The 20,750-nt window shown below is 35.7% G+C and overlaps 2 protein-coding genes and 1 long non-coding RNA gene across 4 annotated transcripts in view; 1 reads left to right on the forward strand and 2 right to left on the reverse strand.

Moving 5' to 3' along the window:
* Positions 1-2,063: 2,063 nt before the first annotated feature.
* On the reverse strand, positions 2,064-10,951 carry LOC117420082 (hyaluronidase-like). Its single transcript, XM_058986041.1, has 4 exons — positions 9,418-10,951; positions 4,039-5,004; positions 3,359-3,448; positions 2,064-3,001 (listed from the first exon to the last, which is right to left on the reverse strand). The coding sequence occupies exons 2-4, from the start codon at positions 4,993-4,995 to the stop codon at positions 2,564-2,566; spliced, it is 1,485 nt and encodes a 494-aa protein (XP_058842024.1). The 5' UTR covers positions 4,996-5,004; positions 9,418-10,951; the 3' UTR covers positions 2,064-2,563.
* A 114-nt stretch (positions 10,952-11,065) lies between these two features.
* LOC131697418 (uncharacterized) lies at positions 11,066-19,635 on the reverse strand. The gene is made up of 3 exons (XR_009307260.1): positions 19,566-19,635; positions 11,602-11,741; positions 11,066-11,453 (listed from the first exon to the last, which is right to left on the reverse strand). It is a non-coding gene; the product is annotated as an uncharacterized LOC131697418 (long non-coding RNA).
* LOC117419683 (actin nucleation-promoting factor WASL-like) overlaps positions 19,362-20,750 on the forward strand; it is a 29,351-nt gene continuing 27,962 nt past the window's right edge. For both annotated transcript variants that reach the window (XM_058986043.1, XM_034032676.3), the window contains exon 1: positions 19,362-20,019. In XM_058986043.1, coding sequence (XP_058842026.1) covers positions 19,909-20,019 — 111 coding nt within the window. In that variant the 5' untranslated portion in view covers positions 19,362-19,908. The remainder of the gene's footprint in view (positions 20,020-20,750) is intronic.

Here is a 20,750-nt window from a genome sequence, read left to right on the forward strand (position 1 = left end):
ACTCAAAAAGTTGATCAGTAGCAAAAAAAAGAATCATTATTATTTTAACATATTACATACTTATAAAACTGTAGTACATACATTCTTTACCTTTATGTTTGTAGTCTCCAAGTCCAGTACCTGAGCAAGAAGATTTGGTGACTGCAAGTTTTACTGTGAATGCACAGTGAAACCTACTATTATGTGGTGACTCAGTGAATGAACTATAATTGTCAGCTTTCCTTGAATCTCTTCTTTAAGGATGGGCTTCAAATAATGTAATTTTCATTTGCTGCAAAGTTTTGTATTCTTCTGGTTAAACAGTTACCCCCTCTGTTTCAAGGCATATTTCATTTGTTTACTGTGGTATATTGATAATTATAGCCAAAGGGCATCTTATTCATTGCCTCCCACTGGTGATGCATATCCCTTGCAAAGAGGATATAGTGGAGACACCTAATTCACAGTTGGCTGTCTGTCTTTTCCTATGTGTGTATGACCCAAAAAAATGTTTTACATATATCTAGAGAACAGCATATTTAGTTGTGATAAAACTTGGTCATTCTTTACATTGAGAGCATCTCAATCTGAGGATATAGTCTGTTTGTTCATATGTCACACTTAATTAATTAATTTATTTTTTAATTATGCAGGTCTCACATTGTCCCATATATCTGGAGAACCACTAATCAAATTGTCCTAAAACTTGATATTAACATTATTTTGCATATATTATTGCAAGCATCAGATTCTAGGGATATGTGATGGTATCTGTCTGTATGTCACACTTACATTTTTGCATATATCTGAAGAATCGCTTATCAAATTGGGTTTAAACATTTCATTGCTCATGCGTATTTTATATTCTTCTATACATACTGTTAATATACATCTCATGGCCATCAAGTTTTTCATCATGACGGTGATGTATGTTATTGACATACTTGGTTTATTGTGTAGTCCCTACAACCTTGCTGCTGCTGTGTGTCACAAAGCTTTATCTTACAGCTGTAGAAACATTTGTGCCGATGACTAAACTTGTAGCTTACTGGTGTTCCAAATACAGAAGTTTATACCCGTTCTGGTTATGAATATTGTTAAATTACAGCTTATATTCAGCACTGATGAGCCCCCATTGCCGCCTTCTGTGTAGAGGCAGAGAAACCTACAGTATTAACCCAGCCAACCAGACATGTAAATAGGGGGACTGGGCGGAGAAAGAATATGTGTTTTTCATATAGCTAATTAGTGGGATTTGGGTTGTTTTCCTGATGAATTTTATGTAGTGGGGTTGCTTTCTGTGACTTGCAGTCATGAAGTCACAGAGTATGTTGGTGTTGTTCAGGCTTGTCCAATAGTCTATACTTTGCTGTTAAAGCTTCTTAGTGATGTGGTTTGAAATGGCTCTTCAGAGCAGTTGGGTAAGCTTAACCGCTATGCAGCACTGAAATACTAATTTTACAAAACAAAAAATATATCTTGAATAAACCTATACACATGTTTATTCAAGATGCTTTTTTTATTTTGCAAGATTTGTATTATCACAATGATTCGGATAATTAAGAAGCAGTATAAATGAAGTGAGTGTTTCGTGCTCAGTTCACGTGTTTATTGCTTTCAGTTTAAGGGCAACTTAAAAACCCTGTCCCATCCCAAAGGGTTCCGGAATTATGGGGCCAGGTGGCAACCCTAGTTACCTTGGATATATGTTTAGCTACTCATCATTACCTTCTCCAGATCAGATCCAAGGACCGCCACAAAGCTGGAGCAGCTACAAAAGGAATATAAGAAACCCTACAAACAGGAAGACCCACACATGAAGCCTAAACCTAAAATAATTGATCTGCCTATTTCATAATATCAGAATAACAAAAGTTTCTTGGCAAGGATGTACTCTGAAAGAAGTACCACGTAGGAACATCGACTAAATCTGTTTGTACTTTGAGGGAAAACAAACATCTACAGTATTATATTCATTCAGCCATTAAGCCTACATATTATAGATTTTTCATTTGAAATGTACTCTGAACAAAGTGTGACTTGGGTTTCTCCAATCTGTTTTTTTTTCATTACATGCCTTTTTGTTTTTCACTCATTATTTTTTTACTATACAGTTCTGGCAGTTCTGGCTTTTTTGGAGCAAGCTCTTCGCACAATAAGAAGACTTTGAGAACTGGGTGCTTTGCCATAACCTTGTATAATAATACCGTACTTCCAACAGACCCAACATGCACTTGGTCCCCTCTATGCTTTGATAGTTACTTCTGTGGAGAACTGGAATGAGATGAATGATAAAGTGGGAAAACGTGATACTGTACTTCAGAGGAAGGACACCTCTCTCGCTTTATTAAAAAAAAAAAATCTATCCACTATTATATTAACATTTGACAGTAATGATCCATTGAAAATCAAAAGTTACTCTTAGCAAACAAACATTGACATAGAAACAGAATATTAGCTTTGTTGTCTATTAAAGAAATACCAGTTATCTCCGGCTTGTTTTCATATAAATTGACATTTCTAACCCTAACACCAATCCTTGTATTTTAAAATGTATATGCCTCTAAGAAATGACTTACTGTACCTAATAAACAGAACATTTAACAATGAGACAGAAACAGAGAAACAGAATACCTAAAAGGCATGTAAAGTGCAAGGTAGGGGTGGCTATTTTACAGCTGAAATGGGCAGCTTGTATGGTTTGGGAATCTGGCTGCTCACAGAACACTCCAGTCCAGCCCTGATAACACAGGCAAGTGAACCTCTGTTTCATGACTGAGATGTCTTCATTACTGAGGTGTCCGCTTATAGAAAGTTGTGGGCCTTTCTTACCAAAATGGTTTCTTATTTTAAAATGCCTGGGGTTTAAGTGTAGGTAGGCACCAGAGTCCAGGCTTTTCCGGATACATTTACCATTCTTCTTGCACAGGGCTTTGCTGCAAAGCTTGGCTGCTGATGTCACATTTATAATGTAGTGCCCCAGGGGTCCATCAATATACTTCTTTACCGCTAGACAGTTACTCTGTAATGGAAAGAAAAGTTTCTTAGCATGTGTTGTTTCAATATCTCTATACAATCCTGCTCAGTCAGAGACAAACTAATATATATCAAGATAATTGCAGTTATTGTAGGCATTGCATGTAGCTGTTTTTCAATTGCTGTCTTCACAATAATGGCCAAATTTGGTAAATTCTCACGCTAAATATATATGGGTGTTGTTTTTCAGCAATCACTTAAACAGGAGACATGTAAACAAGAATTGTAAGTACCTTGACAAATACTGTATATTCAAATATATGCAATATATTCAAATAACATGTGCTAAGATCACCAAAATATGAAGATTCACAGCCTTAAAAAGTAAAAATATATACTATACCTTAGATCGTCCATATTCTGAAGACCCCCATAAGACCACTCCAGCTGCCCCCAAAGCTGCACTCTCGCCAATAGTATGGACTAAGTCTACCTAAAGAAAAACAGTAAATATATTTTAGGTTCCTGTACTATTAATTAGTATTTAGTATTAAAAACATACATTTTACATATGTTTAATGAGATATGATTCAGGATCACTTTATTTATTAATCTACAGATCAAGGTCAGGGTAAGGGTATTCTACAATGGCCATTACTGTGTTGTCAAAGATATTGCTTAGACTCAATAGGAGAATATGGTAAGGGTAAGGATTGTCTCTTTTAACAATAGTGCAGTTTACTGAAAATCAAATGCTATTTTGTTAACCAAAACAGACATTGGAAAACCAATATTTAAATAAGCCAGGTGTTAAATCTTTTTTTATGGTGCCCAGTATATCATGATGAACTTTCTTATTAATATTATAAAACCTGAAATGAGATATTTTGATCTGTAATTCCCTTAACTCCAAGACTTCCTTTTGACAATGGTGATAAAATATGCTAACCTGTATACTGTAGCTTTCAATTGTATTTGCAAGAGGAACATGCACCTTTCTAAACTAAAATGCCATGAAGCCTATAACTTTTTAGGAAAAAAATAAACATTTTAATTCAGACATGACATGAAAGTCATACTTACCTCAGATAAAACCTGAAATGTATAGGCATAAAATGGTCTTGAGTAAACAAAGACTGGCAGCATGAAGTCATTCCTGGCAATAGATGCAATTCTCATGGCTTCTTTGACACGATAATGGACAAATTTTACAGTGTTGGAAGTTGATTTCAGTTCATAATCCAAGTATATAGAAGGGTAGAGGGCAGTGCTTTCTTTCCAGAGCCAAAGCAAGTGGTCATTGCGTACATGCTCAATATTTGGACATTCACCTGTATATTTGTGTGGGTGCTGTTTGTATTCATAGTTGTAGCAATCTGGGAAGAGATAGAAACCCCAAAGCCCATTAGGCCTCTGACTCTCTGCTAATAAAAGAGTTGCATTCATAAAATTGTGAGCAGCCTTTTCAAACTCTTCTTTAGCTTCTTTCTCAACTTTTCTATTTGACCAATGTGGATGAAGCTTCCTCATAAGTTCTTTCGACTTATTCCTGTAGATATCTTTTGATCCCCAATTCCTAACCCACTGAGGTCTCCAGTTCTCCCAGTCGATAACCCCCAAGCCTTTGAAGTCCTTAAATGGTATGAATTTGTCGATATCAGTCTTGGCCTTGTTCAGGTGCTTGTTGAGGCTTTCATTTTGTGGAAGTCCTCCATTGACAGGAGTTCCATCATCTGAGTAGAATGGGTAGTGGCCGAGGTGAGTGTGATAAAATATTGTAACATTGGGTCCACTCAGGGTTTCATTTGAGTTTGCCACTATGTCAAAAACACTAAGGTCCAGATCAACTTTAAAACGGAGTCTGCATGACTTAGTGGGAGCATTCCAGACTACAATGAATGGTTTGTGTTGTAGCAATGGTGCCCTAGCTTGTTTAAATTGTTGGCAAGAGACATCCAAAATCAAAAACATAAATGCCAGCCAGCCCATCACAATCGTACTTCTAACAGCACTCATGACATGCATGTTCACAAGCAACATGTAGTCTTCCTTCAAAACAAAACAAAGAGATCAAATGTTTGCTAAAATAATAATAAAAATGTCAATTGCAAGCATGGGTCAGTTAATGTACTCAAGACAACAATAGCCTGTTTTGAGATGCTTTCATTTTCATATTTGGATATGGATGAATGTTTTTCATATCGTATATAATATATATAAAATAAAATAAATGTTGAGTAACTTTCATATTTGATGCTACACATGATGCTGATGATTTTTTTTATTCCTCCTGGATCTCACTTTGGAATCTACTGTACAGTATTGCTTTTATTCAAATCCAGCACCAGAATAACAGGGGGAATGCACTGTCCCACATTATGGTGCATTGCTAAACTGATGCCAAGCTTTTTTTAAGGAAAGTATTTCCCCAAAATCGGTTGCTTAATTAAGGTTTAAGAATACTGTCTGCTCCATGTTTTGTATTTGTAATATAAACAGATTATTAAACTACATGGAGTGCTATGCTTTTTTTCACTCAAGTGGATAGTTGTAAAGAATACACACGCCCCTAAATTACTCTGTGAACATTATTAGTGTATCTTCTATATACACATTTGTATCAGTATGACTTAAATGAAAAGGCAAAATATTCAACACTATAGAAGTGCTGATAATTCATTCTCCTTTGCATCATTAATCCTGTTAAGTTGTTGGGTAATTGTTGTCTTTTTCCCCATTTTAACAGAGGAGCATTAATGTGGGTTGGTTCGTTTCAGTGAGAGTTCAACCCCCTTGAGGTTAGTTACAAAAAAGTCATATTCAGGCCAAGTGTAATAGCTGTTCAATTGTGGTTAAGTAGCTGAGACTAGGAAATTTACCACCAGAAAATCCAAACATCTAGAATTATTTGTGCAACATAAACTTTTGTTTTTACTTACGAATATTGAAACCTAAAAATGAGCAATTCAGCTGTTATTTGTTTCTAAAAACAGTTCATAGTACTGTGTATAGCAAACAAGATAAAATAAAAAGGATAAGAGTTAGGGGTATAGTCAGTGCTGCCCACAGAAATTTTTTAAGTCAGCCCCCCACATTCATTTTTCCTCTCTGCTGTAAAAAGAAAATTGTCGAGTCCTAGTTGGTCATAGTTAGGGTTAGGGTTAAGGTTAGGGTTTGTGTTGGGGTTTGGTTTAGAGTTAGTGTCAGGGCAAAACATGTAAACATAGCTTATATCCCCAAGTATATTTTATTGGTCGCTATACACTGCTCTGCAAAAAGTATATTTACAGTAGTCTTGCAACAGAGCTTTTATAGCTCACTCAAACCCCTAACTTAAATATCTTGGGATCACTGAATAGACAATCGCCTGCTCTTTATAAATATGCAAAATATTTGAATCATTATTTGACATTTAACTAAAACAAAAACAGTGGAATGCACTGCACAAAAAATTGGTTTGCTTGTTAATAGTTTAGTTTGTAGAAATAAAACTGTACACCATATTTTACACATCTGGTTTGGTTGGGAAAAGTTAGTTGTACACTTAGAGACTAGATTTGTGTAGGTTTAGGAGACTAGATTCATATGGATTAAATTAAAATAGCATTTAATGTAATTAGGATGAATATGGTCTTTGACAATAGAAAAGCTTACAATTATACATGCACTATTCCAGCATCATCTGGTAATGTATTAAAAAGCACAATCAACACTTGTTGGTTTAGATTTAAGAGCACACAAATGCTGTTAGCCACACTAAAATCAAAGCTAGCATTTTTCTGAAAAAAAAGTATTTACATGACTGAGAAAAGAACCATAATGCAAACACATTATTATATTTAAAAAAGGAGGCACCAGTTTAATTTGGTCTGAATTATGTGTCTGAAGTGAGAACCAGAGAGTTTGAAGACAAAAGTCTTTGAAATACAATAATACTTTAATGACTTTTTTCCAGTTATGCTATAATACATGTATGGTGTTTTTTTAACAGGCACTAGCAAAACATTTCTTTGTTATTGTTTGTATTTCTTTATTTTGCAAATGTGGATTTTAGATAATGCTTTTTTAGATCTGTTGTATTTTGAGCTGTTCATAACATTTTTCTATAAAGGCCACAGTACAATTACCAGTAATTACTAAAAAGATCACGAAAAATGAAAAATAAGCTTTCTGCAAAGCATTGCACATTCAAGAGAATTTGCTGGGCCACCAAGCTGACGAATCATTTGAACAATTAAATGGCTAAACCTAAGAGCACTTCTCAAGCTTTGGGTATTCTGTGTGGTAAGCCATAGACCTCTGAAATTGTTTTTTTACAGATTAAATTGGTAAATTGCTTCACAATGTTAACATTGTGTGGTTTTAAAAGGAAAGAAAATATAAAATATCCCCACAAAGCCCCTTCTCTTGGCCTTATTTGAAATGAAAATCTGACATGAGAATCTTTAGAGCAGCAATCAATTTTACACTGCAGTCTATTTCTTGTTGCACCACTTTTTACACGGGAAGGTATTTATTATTAAAAAAGAAAGATTACATAAGTGTGTGTATTATCTGTGTATTATGTAATGTATGAAGCTCCCATATACATAAAAGAATGACATACAACCAAGACTGGGGCAACAGAGAATTCATGTTCATTTGGTTATCCAATTTATCACATGACTTTTGTTGTCCTACTTCTGCAGTGTTTAGAAATGTATGCTAACCCCATTACTTCATTGTTTTTATATCCCAGTCTGTATGCACTGCTTGTCTGTCTTTTGTGGCTTCTTTGCACAAAAGCACAGTGAATAAGATTCCCATGTGTGTTGGTGGTTTTATTATACGAAGAACAAATGCATTCTATTCCCTGAATTGGCAATCTGACAGGAGTCACTGTGGCTCCATGTTTGATGATTTTGTTCAGATTAATGAATGAAAAAACTTACTTTTTATATGTTTGTTTAGTTGGTTCATGTGAATATCTAAGAAATAATAGTTCATATCTTGTATATGAATCCTTAATGCACTGTTAGTGGTCCAGATGGCAGCCTTTCAAACCCACAGCATCTGTAAAACTGTTTATACTTGGCCAGTTAAGTTTTCAATTATCGCTATACAGTATATAAATAAAATAGATTTTTTAGAAATAGTGGAAGTCCAGACTACTAACGGATATGGAAATAAGGGATGTATGGGGCTTAGAGTTAAGAAAATGACTTGTATTTGTAACAAAATAATGCATACATGCTGATAACAGTTGCCTCAATATGACATGTGGTTATCGCTATAAATTGAAGAGACACATCAAATCAGATGAATTGCCTTCATCTTAAAACATATTCAGGAGCAGCAGCTGTAGATACTAGATTGCCTGCGGGTGCTCATCTGCATATTTCTTCCCATTTTGTATATTGATTATTACAGAGTGAGTGATTATGATTATTACAGAGATGTTATTATAGAAAGGGATACAAGTGGAGGTGGGAATTCTAGGAATCTACAAGACATGCTAAAAGGATATGCTATTGGCAGAACAATCTAACTTTGGAAAATGCTGGTACACAGAATGAACTAGCATATTGTTAGAGACACACCTGCTGTTATGTCGTGGTACTAAAAAAACTTTTAATAACTTTACTGCGAATCCCTTTCTGGGTAAACTGTTGAGTTTTTATGGGCTGGTGCCGCAAGAGAACCTCATTTTGTGAATACTTAATTAATTTTTTTTTTTTTGAGAATCTCATTTTTCAATGAGGTTAAATCCAGTTCTGTAACTATGCATCAGTGATTTGCATAAAAGTAACTTGGCAAGAACATAATTAGTACACTTTTCAATGATGTGTATCTCAACAAACAGGCCATTGTTTATAATGAACCCATAATTATACATAAACTCTGAATCCTACTGGTGGCACAGTCCTGGCGATGCTTTAAAAAATGTGGGCAAGAGCCGTGCTTTAGGGAATTAGCCAACAAATTAAGCATACAAATTCGGAATTTTAAAACTTAGTGAAAATTGAGTTTTAATCACACAATAACCGTATTACATTTTCTTAAATTCTAAACTGTCATAAATGCAAGTTTTTAAAAAATATATACATTTAAAGTACATCAGTGGAGAACAATCTTTGGTTCTACTGTAGGTGAGCAAGTAATACGTATTTGAAGAGAAAAAATATTTCTAAAATGTCATTGTGAAATTAACTTTTTAATTTGAATGATAAAAATGTAGTTACATGACAAAACACGTCAGTAAAGTCCATTACCATAATAGCAAGATTAGAGCTCTGCTCCTTTCATTTTTCATTTTAAATTGAATGCATATAATACATTTTCATTTGGTGTGAAAATCATCTAGTTGTTTGCTAAACAACAAAGCATAAACTCTAACTGTAATAACAGCACACTAAACCCGACAGACTAACACATTAACACTATTTGCTGCTATAACTGGACTAATTAATAATAAATACATACCGATGGATCCTAATGAGAACAAGGAAATGGTCTCTCTTCACTGACCCATTGGGCTGGAATTAAACCCCTGTGTGTGGCTGTGGCTCCTCCTTATAGGTTGGTCTAGTTTACTCTAAGTGAGAAAAGGGTACCGAAGTTCCTAAACTATTCTATACACAGTTTTCAATTTGATTTGAAATGAATTTCAATAATGCTAAGTATATCTAATATAGGGTCTATGATACAGCGTCAAGTAGAGGTCTTTATTTCTATAAAAAAAATGCAATATAGAATACAGTATCACAAAACCCATGAGCAAAAGCAGAAGTATCCTTTTATGATGAGCTTAACTGGCTGAATGTGGATGGCATAAAAAACATAAATGCTATTCTTGAGAAAAAATGGTCAATGTTCAGTGATTTCACTGCTTTTTTTTACTCCAGTCCATTTACTCCAGTCCATTATTCATGATAAATAGTGTTATTTCAGCATTCTACCATAGAATTACTGTTTAATGATAATAATTAGAGTCCTCTCACCTACACTTTGTATTGATGGTCTCTTGCAATCACCACTAACAGATATGAACCTGAAAATGCCTTTTTAAATCCCTCTTTACTGTAATGATCAGTGGCGGCTCCTCAGAGGAGGCAGATGAGGCACTGCCTACTTGAATTTTTTTTAAAATAAATGAGCTTATTTATTTATTTATTGGTAATATGCAACAATAAATATATAGCATTTACATGGCAGCCAATCCAAATTCTCCACTCAGTCACTGCTGTATGTTTGGAGGTGGCAGATGTGCTCATGTCTCCTCTGTTGTTATGATTAGCCCGTCTATTGCCAATCATATTCTTCAATTTCTTCAGATAGCTTGCACGGAATGCTGAGTAAAGCCGTTTTAGCCAATCCCACATTGGCTTAATTTACATGTGTCTTACTCCAGACATTTCTGTCTCTTGAAATAAACATGGACTTGGTACCTTTTTTGCATTTCCATGTGAAGCCTTTAATTTTCCTGTGAATGCTGACTTTTCCCCCAACGTTATGCAAATTAATGGTGGTGTGGGGGGGTTAATATTTAAATTAGCCATGCATAAGGCCCAGTTTGATTCTTGTGCAGTTTAGCAGGAAACTCCCAAAAATATTGTTTACATGGGTAGAGATGGTTACATGAGAGACTCTCCTGAGGAAATCCATGTGACATCGTGTTTGACGTAAATGGTTAATAAAGCTTTGATTCGCAGATGGATCATACCTGCTTTTTTAATACTTTGTTTTACTTTTGTCACTCACACTGCTTTTCACGCATCATCTGTGAGGGCAATAACGCTGGAACAGTTTTTATAGTGGGGGTGCTGAAAGCCATTGAACAAAACTGTAACCACTGTATATGATGGAAACATGTGCACATCACTTCAATCCTCCACTGCTCCGCGCCTGCAAATGGGGCGCCGGCAGGACACGCCCCCGACTCACAACAGCAGCAGCAGTGACAATGGCAAGCAGGTGACAAGCAAGAGAAAGTGAGCAGCGGCTCCAACAGCGTAAATCCCACCGCCAGCCTCTGCAACAATACATATAAAATCTCAGGGATGCAATAATTACTGACGGACATGGACACTTTTTTTTTTTTTGCCTTTGTAGATTTCAGATATTTGTCGCAGCACTCATTTGTTTTCATTTTTTTTTATCTGTATCCTATTGAATAAAAAAATAACATTCCAGGGGCCGGATCCTGCCCGCGGGCCGTATGTTTGACACCCCTGCGCTAGATCGTCCCCTGCCAGAAGAGAAAAGGCTGGGCATCAGAAATGGGACAGTGCCAACGTCAACCATAAGCGTGGTTGGTCTCACAGTCTCAGCAATGTTCTGCAGGAACTCTGAGAACTTTGCTGTCTCATCCACCAAGCCCAGTCACGTTGACGACGATGCTCTGCTTGTTGGAACAACACCTGTTGTCTGGCAGCGGTGGCCTGCATTTGGCGTCTCAAGTCTCGTTTCCACGAGGCTGGATCGCCTGTACTCTGTCGTTGAAGGGTATTGTTGATGTCCTAGGGGTGATTAAAAACAAATATATATATATATACAACAGACATTGGACAGTATCCATTTATCAATGGATAAAGAACAAAGGACCAATTCATACAGCTTGTTTAAAATAAAACGATCGCAGTTATATGAAAGTAGATGGTGACTCACGTCCTCGGTCAGCTGCCACACCAGATTGTGTGTGCAGAGGAGGACTTGCAATCCAGGTTCCTGCCTCTATTTCCACCTCTTTCCTCCTCCACCCGTTCAGCATGCTGTGTGACAAACTGTGACGATGCTCCGGCTGCTGACTGAAGAATGATTGTGGAGTAGGGGTTAGGGCTCTGGATACTTGACTGGTGGGTCGTGGGTTCAATCCCAGGTGGGGGACACTGCTGCTGTACTCTTGAGCAAGGTACTTTACCTAGATTGCTCCAGTAAAAACCCAACTGTATAAATGGCTAACTGTATGTAAAAATAATGTGATATCTTGTAACAATTGTAAGTCATCCTGGATAAGGGCGTCTGCTAAGAAATAAATAATAACAATGATTAGCATTATGCAATGTTTTAGGGAAGACAGAGAAAGAAGTGGGGTTATCTGCAACATCAATCTGATAAGGAAAATACTGCAAACAAAAAAAATTACTGATGGCCACTTCACGTGAAAAAAACTACACATGTACACTGGCCCATTGATGACCTCAGATGCTAGTACTGACGAGATTGAAAGGAATGAAGCTTGGATAAAAAGGACGTAGCGAATCACAATAGATTAATTCATTTCAATTGTAATACATATTTTTTAATTATAATTTCTGTCTGTTTTTTCAAATTGTACTGTATATTGCTCCGGAATTAAAGTCTGGATACATTGCTTCCTTTTTATTAAATAGATATGTTTCACATGTACTGAACAGTGTATAATTATTTTGTTGATCATGTAAGTTTAGCAGATGAAATCGATAGGATGTGCTTGATTTTTGCCTGCCTTTCTCCTGCATTAACAACTTTTTTTAGAAAATATTTTATGCAGAGTATGTTAGTGACATGGTCTTGAAATCTAAATACTATATTAATGATGTATACAGTGCATTTTTAAACATATGCAAGCAGCATGTAACAGTTTATTAGAATAAACTATGATGGGCTACTGTTTTCTTTTATCTGCTGGCTAGTGCAGAAAATGCATTTAACAACCAAATTGTGGTAAAATGTTAAGAAGATATGAAAAGTGTTATCAGTCAAAATACAACAAGGGCTCAAGCTGGGGACCCAAGCCCTCTGCCCTTTTTCTGCCTCCACATTTTTTAGGTAACCAGCTGCCACTGCTAATGATATTTGGTTTATGTCCACTCAGCCTCTACAGCATGGAGATTGCCAATTAACTTCCTAAGATGTTCTGAAACATGTTGACTACAAATTCACCGAATGGCAAAATACACAGTTTTGTATTAGTTCTGTGGTCAGGAATTAACAGTGAAAAAGGTAAAGTATTCAGAAGAGTTCCCAAACCCAAACCCAAAGCCTATCTGGAATAATGGGAACTATAATAGGTTCATTTAGCTGTGTCTTATAAACAAAAAGACTGCAATTAAAGAAGTGGTAATTGCCTGTTTTATTTTTTGTATGTGTGCTTACACAATTTGCATGTGAGCCTGCAAGTAAGCACATGTCATTTTTTTCAGCACAGGCGTCATCCCTTTAAAATCAAGAGAAATAAATGGAGCCCCCTGTTGGTTGAAGAGGACACTGCAGGTCAATTTATTATTATTATTATTATTATTATTTATTTCTTAGCAGACGCCCTTATCCAGGGCGACTTACAATCGCAAGCAAATACAAATACATTCAAGTGTTACAATACAAGTCATACAATAAGAGCAAGAAATACAATAATTTTTTCAAGTGTGACAAACCACAATTCAATAATACAGCAGATAATAGTGATAGTTACATCAGGATATGATTAAATAGTGATAGTACAAAATACTACAGGTTAAACACTTGGCAGATTACAATATTCTGAAGTACAGGATTAAATGCAGTAAAATAGGGGGCAGATAAGAGCAAAATAAAGCATATTTAAATGAAGGGTGATAGTGTCCCAGGATACAAACAGAGGAGTTCTACAATTTAATTCTGTATTGTTTGGTTAAACAGGTAAGATCCTGTATCCACACCAGAAGCTATAATAAGAACTACTTTAACATTCACCATATATATAATTGTTTTAAACAGTAAAGTCCTGAAACTCTTCATTACAGAAAACAAATCAGTATTGGTTTTCACTCTTGAGAAAAGGAAATAGAAAAAAATCCATTGTATCCAGTACAGTAATACATAAAACAACATTTCCTCAGTATCCTGAATCTTGTCATGAAACTAAAAATAATATTTTATTTTTAATGGTACGATTACTTGAAATTGTTCTTTTTTTGTTATTTTTTATCAGTGGCATTGCTATGTAAGAAAGTTAATTCATGACAGTGTCTCCACCCAAGATAGGATTCAGTTAGACTAGCTTACAGTACAGGCCTGGTTTTTATGGCAAATGTATTTCCAGAGTTATGCTAAATTTGTTTCTAAATTCTGTACCGATCGAGACACCCTGACATAACATTGTTCTTTCTCCTTTCTTCTTTGTCTTAAATATGCTCAACCTAAATTGAATGAATGACAACTTCATTAAACTCAGCAGCAGAGATTGATGTGAGCTTGGGAATGCAAATGCCCTGTAGCACTTTTACAGTTCCCCAGTCCCAGTCCCCGTCCCCCACAGTACATTTTCCTCCTATTACCACTGGGGGCACACAATGTCAAGCCAAGGCAGTAACTGAAGCCTTTCATTACTGCCATGCCCTATGGTGGTGCAAAGAGTAATTGAAGCCAATAGTGTCCCAGTGGCCTAAAACGTAGCACTGAGGTGGCCAGCTCCCAGCAGTGGGTTTGAATCCTGTCCCCGACAACCATTTAATTAATATTCATGAACTAATATTCCCAAATTTAAAAAAAAGACATTTCAATCAAAATGTGCTCTGTTTCTTGCAATCGCATTTAGCATTTGGGCACAGGCTATACCTAAGTAAAGTACCCTAACTCATGTTGTGTATTATATGTGTGCATGTATTAAAAAACAACATTGTTATCAAAGCCTTTCTATGTGATAACATATGGACACTTTCCAAAGAGTGTATTGTATGTGATTTTGAATCTTTGCATGTCAAATAGGATCAAAAAAATCCTGAAACTTTAACTCAAAGGCTTACAATCAAAGCTTTAAAAGTAAGTCTTACACTTACCTCTCAAAAACACAATGAATATCATTAGAAACAAAGTGTAAATAAAATATTTAAAGCAAATGCCCAACTGAAAATCCCTTGTGAGAAAGTTATTATTCTACTGAGGGGAAAGAAACTTCATCAACCTTGGATTAACCCTTTCAATGTGTACTATGATGACCCCTTCTGGGTCATTACATTCCCTTCATGAATTCATTACTGTAAAATGATAAGTGATATCAGAAATAAAATGTTAAAAACTTTTTTTTTGCACAAAAGAACTCTACAAAACACTTTTCTGTTCCACGTATGTAATGCATGACAGTTACGATATATTTTAAGATGCAACATCTACGAGTAAGAAAATTACTTCTTTTTTTTTTTTTAAACAACCCAAACAGAAAAACATCAGAAAACCAGCGCTCTTAACAGCAACAGTGTCGTCGCTCCTGATCATCAGATTAGTCGGCCCGGCCACTGGTGTTGTTCAAACCTCAAGATTTTGTAAGGCATGGCTAGGTCGGTATGCAGCTACCAACACCACAATAAGGCACAAAAGCCACAAGCCGATGAGACCTTGAAGCACATATCCTATGGAAGCTATTGTGAATCAAGGTTAGTACATTAGGTATAGAAACTAAAATATTATCCCTCTTCCATGATAGGAACCGGTACCTTTTTGTTTACAAATTAACCCATCTGTCAGTATATTGTACTGGAAAAAGAAATACAGTAGCTATCTTTATGTTTACACATACTTTACTGTACACCACAGTACAGAGAAAAGAAAATTGAAGTTTTGTGTACATACATGGACAAGCTGTGTAATTGAGCTATATGTGCTACAGTTTTCACCCTAGTATACTATTAAAAAGATAGTTTGATAAGTTATTCAGTTTGACAGATGGTAAACCCTCATGTTAGATTTAGTGGATTTCCTACTCCAGTTAGCTCTCCATCTGCTTGTACAACATTGCTGTTTCCTGCAACTTATTTAACTGTTTAGCTATACAGTGTGTGTTAAAAAGGGTACCTTCAGTGTCTTTTTTTTTTATAAGAGGGGAGACACATCTGTGCTTTTATACAATATAGGTCAGCGGTTATCATTATACTGTATTTTGACCACAGAATTTACGATTCTTTAAAAATAGTGTATAGTTGAATTATACTGCTTATAAATACAATAATAAATACAATAATGCTTGTGTCACACTGTGAAGTCAACTGTCCGTTTTTGCTTTATTATCAATTTGGATTATATGACCAAAGTTTGTCATTTTAAATAATGCAGATAAGGCCTTTGGCTTGCAAATTTCGAAGGTTAGATAATGTCGCTAGCGGGGAAACAAATGATCTCATTTCAAATGAAAGATAAAGTGGTTACAGTAGCTAAAATGTAAATGCTGCTAACTCAATGCTTAATTGTTTCTTTTTTTATCAGAGTAGCTTTTCCTTGTCAGTTTTACATCCTTACAGATATGACATGCCGGTCAGGTTTAAAAATGCCCCGGAACTTGGTTTTAAAATTTGGTCCCATGTCTTTCTACCTGTAAAACATATGAGAATTGCTTGTAGATTTATATTAATTAATTAATATAATATATAATAGACATAAGACAACCTAATTAATTCATTAATGAAATGTTTTGTTAAGAACGATCATACTCATGAAATGTTCTGGATTGGTGTCTCAACAGTGATAGTACAAGCTGTGGCATATTGCCCTGCAAGAAATACTCAAACTTACTTTGGAGTTCAGTATATGTGCCCATGCAATCTTTGGTCTCTTTTGTGCAGAATATAGGTTCAAAGTCAAACCCAAGCTTGTACATAATCCTGCTGCTTTCAAGCCAGTTGTTCTTTGGTATCTGGTATAGAATTAGAGCAGTATAATCCGGCTACATCATCTACGTTAATATTAAGGCCACAGAAAGAAACCATGCTTATACCAGATGGATGTCTGCCAGATTCTGCAGAGGTGTTTTGACTCATTTCTCTTGTGATCCAAATATGAATAGAATCCATGTCTTCGAAGGTGAAAGTTCGTGAACGCTGTTCTACAGGTGCCCCGCCCTTATGCATAGTTTTTGTTTTTTATGTTGTATGTGGTATGTTATTGTTGGTGTGTGTGTGTACATATATATGTAGAAAAAATAATTATGAGAACATGATTACTATATAGCTATACACTGTCCCAAAGAAAACTAAAAAGATGGTCAATACTATACCATGTTATTTTATTTGAATGGTGAAGACTCACAAGATGACCTTGTACTGGTATATGTCTTTTGTTAAATTGCAAGAACATTTTTCACAGTCTCTGACTGTTCTACAGAGACACAAACAAGAATGAGTGGATATGGTCATATAAGTTAACACTGAACACGCTGATACTTACAAATTACTATAGAAAGCCTTCAATAAAATATAAATAAATGTTTAATAATATTGTTAAATTTCTTCAGTCCATACAATGTGACAGCATTAAATACTCTAGTCTAAAGAACTGACGGAATCATATTCCTTAAACATGAATTGCTAGTGTTTCAAAGAATGTTTGAGGTTTTCTTTTTTAAAACTTTTTTTTTTTTTATCAATAATCAAAAAATTATACAGAGAGCTATAAAACGACCAAAGGGGCCTTAGACAGACACTGCTGTTGTCTAAAGCAAAACAATGTTGGCAGACATGGAAGTGCTATTTTGAAAATAACGCTGGAACAGGTAATTGTGTTTATTACCAGACTCATAAAGGTGTTAACCCTCATACTGTATTACCAGACAATGCCCTTAACTGGTTCTTTAATACTCCCCTTATACATTTGTTTTGCTGAAATAAAAAAGGGATTATTATCCGAGTCACATCTTTGTTCTTTAGGAAATAAAATGGATCCTTATCTGAATCACTTTTTTGACGCCACCTACCTTAGATCATTCAATTGTTGTCATAGATACACCTTGGCAAGAATTTCCCTAACTTCAGCTTCATGTTTGTCCCAGAGAACTCTTGGACCGTAAATTTCACAATCAAGCCAGTTTTTCTGGTTGTCTTGCCTGATGTCAAGAAATCTGCGAGGGAGTGGCGTGCAACTTAGGCCTAGACATATCAGATAAACTCCAAGGAAGGATTTCATTTTAGAAAGAAAAAAAAATAATCTCTTGTCTAAGGCATTGTGCTGGTACAGGAATGTATTGAGTCTTACTCTGTGACGTTATGTCAGACAACATTTTTGTTCCCTAATAAAAACAAACATTTATCAAAGACGGATTAGTTAATGAAACAGTAAATTAACAATGGTGTAATTTCTTCTCACATTAGCAAGGGACAATTTTAAAGACTGCCCATTAGTACAGGGTGCCACACTGACACATTATAAAGCAAGAAGGGCAGTGTCTAAAACATTATTTAAAAAATGATGTTTACAGTTATTTGATAAAGATAAAACAATGATACTTATATTCCTGATTTCCAAAAAAAAACATTTAAAAAAAAAAAGTTGTAAGGGCCATGACGGTTGCATTTAATCTGCTTTTGAGGACATTAGCCCTATTTATACTTTTTTTACTACCGTGTAAAACCTGCTCTATATTTTGCTGCATTTATCTATTTCACTGGAAAGCTGACATAAACTAATTCCTTGTGCAAACAGACTACAGTACAATAACACCCCTATGCCTCTAAAGAACAGTGTACTTGTCCTTAATCTACATCGAACCTTCTTTCACAGATCGACAAGAGTACTCTCAGGTGCAAGTGGTTTTAGAACAGGCAAGAACGGAATCACTGTATTGGCTTTCTGAATACTGCTGTTTCTCTTTTATTCATGCTAAAGTAAAAGAGGATATTTTACAGATCCATGCTCTTTCCTTTTAGTGAGAAGACTTCCTTTGTAATCCCACAGAATGCTCAGTGGATCTGAATGGGATATTTATAATATCCTATACAATTCCTTTGCCCTAGGGACACTTGATTATTAAAAGCAGAAAAACACCTGCAATTACCCTTAGCCTCTTGTAGTGATCCTGGCAAGAGTAGCACACAAAATTAGTGGTTGATACAATCCTTCAATAAAATATGATGTGGTTTAATCCCAGTGGGTATAGGATCAGCAAAATGACTCCTAAATCTATGTTGAAAGAGTCAGCAACCCTATTGTTTATATACAAAAAAAAAAAAAAACTACCTGCTGTCTAATTGCACTTGCATCGTCCAAGTGTGATGTTAAATAGCTTTTTTATCATGATGATATCTGAATTGCCATGACTGGAAACAGTGTTCACATAACATAGAATAGTTGGATGTACCCTGTCTCACAATATTTGGGGTTGTGCCTCATTTATTAAATTGGGGGTTGTTAAATTACACCCCTATAAATATTATTTCTTAATTCAAAAAAAAAGAAAGAAAGAAAAAAAAAACACTTTTATTAAGTTGACCATATTTGTCATAGTTAAGCATAACTGAAAGACACTGCCAAGCGAGTACTTAATTGGAACTCCTTAAAATTTCATATAGTATACTTTATCATACCTTTATCGTATTTTCCCTATGCCTGCGGTCTCAAGTAATGTCCTTAGTTTGCATTACTGATTTGGCAATATGCAGAATTTATCCCCGCCCTGCTAACCCCTCCGCAAACTGCATTTGTGTTACAAAATCCTCAAGGCAAAACAGGGCTAGACCATTCTGTAATGCAAGGAATTATTTTTAGATCCAGATATATCTTAAACGTTTAGGCGGTTTATGCAATGCATGTTACAGACGTGACGTATTTATGAAATTGACTTGTATACATAGTCGACCGGTCTAAGTAAAGTGAATGTTACATTTATTTTGGCATGTTTTTCTGCGTACCCCTGATCACTAGTGGTTGATTCTTCCTGCTGCCATGTTGGATTGTGATCCCGATGCTGTTGGAGTTCCCATTAAAGTTTAGATTTTTCTGTCTCCTTGAGGTCTGAGTTTTTGAGTCACGCAAAGAGGTAGAGGAGGGTAGCGATATTTTATTACCGAACTACAAGAACAGCAGACCATTAAACTGTCCACCTCCTTCCCCTGGACTCGAAACAACACCAGCATCAATGGGCAGACCTGGAGCCAAGGCCACGCCGACAAATGACTGAACATATTTGATACAATTCATTAATGTTATAAATTGTTTGTTATTATTTAAAAAAAAAAAAAAAAAAAAAAGACCATGAACAACCAGCATCCTCCACCTCCGCGGCGGGTCGCCAATAATAGTTCGCTGCTCCTAACACCGCAAGAGAACGATTGTCTCCAGAATTACCTCGGCAGGAAATGCATCGTAAGTTTTAATTTGTAAATTGCATTTACTGTTATGCAACTTGATCAGAAACTGTGCAGGGAAATATTATTTGAAAGTATGTTGTCGAGAGTTTCAATTACTGTATAGTACTTTTGGCCTAAGCTATGGGATTTATGTCTGTGTACACAGCTAGCCAACAAAACTGTCTGAAGTCAAGAACATAACACAACATAGTGACAGCCTGTACTCTAAATGTTGTGATCCTTAAAATTCTTGGTTGTGTAGCCGGTTGGAGGAGAAGGGGTGTTGGTTGCTCGCTTCCCGGGACTGGGAGTCAATTAAGTCGGTAGATTCCAACGTAGACCCGAGGCCTGGCTTTACACTCGGTCTCACCAGTCAACCCCCCCCCCCCCCCCCCGTATTGCAATGTTGTTTACTTCATTCCAGATGAACAGTGAATCAGGAAAGTAGTGTTAAGTGCAAGTCATAGTCTTTTATGATGATACCATTACATAACATTAACAGTTACATCTGTTTGATTCGCTATAGATGTATTCTTCCCAAATTAAATTGTGTATACATATAACATTACATTGATTCCGCTGGACGATATATATATATATATATATATATATATATATATATTTGTGTTTAGCTCCAGTATGGTATTGTTGTTGTTGTTGTTATTTTAACACAAAGAAGTATAGTTCTTGAGTAAACAGTAATTGAGTGTTATTATTTGCATAACAATTCACTAACTGCACCATCGA

This window comes from Acipenser ruthenus, chromosome 14 (genome assembly GCF_902713425.1).
Source record: "Acipenser ruthenus chromosome 14, fAciRut3.2 maternal haplotype, whole genome shotgun sequence".
NCBI lineage: Eukaryota > Metazoa > Chordata > Actinopteri > Acipenseriformes > Acipenseridae > Acipenser > Acipenser ruthenus.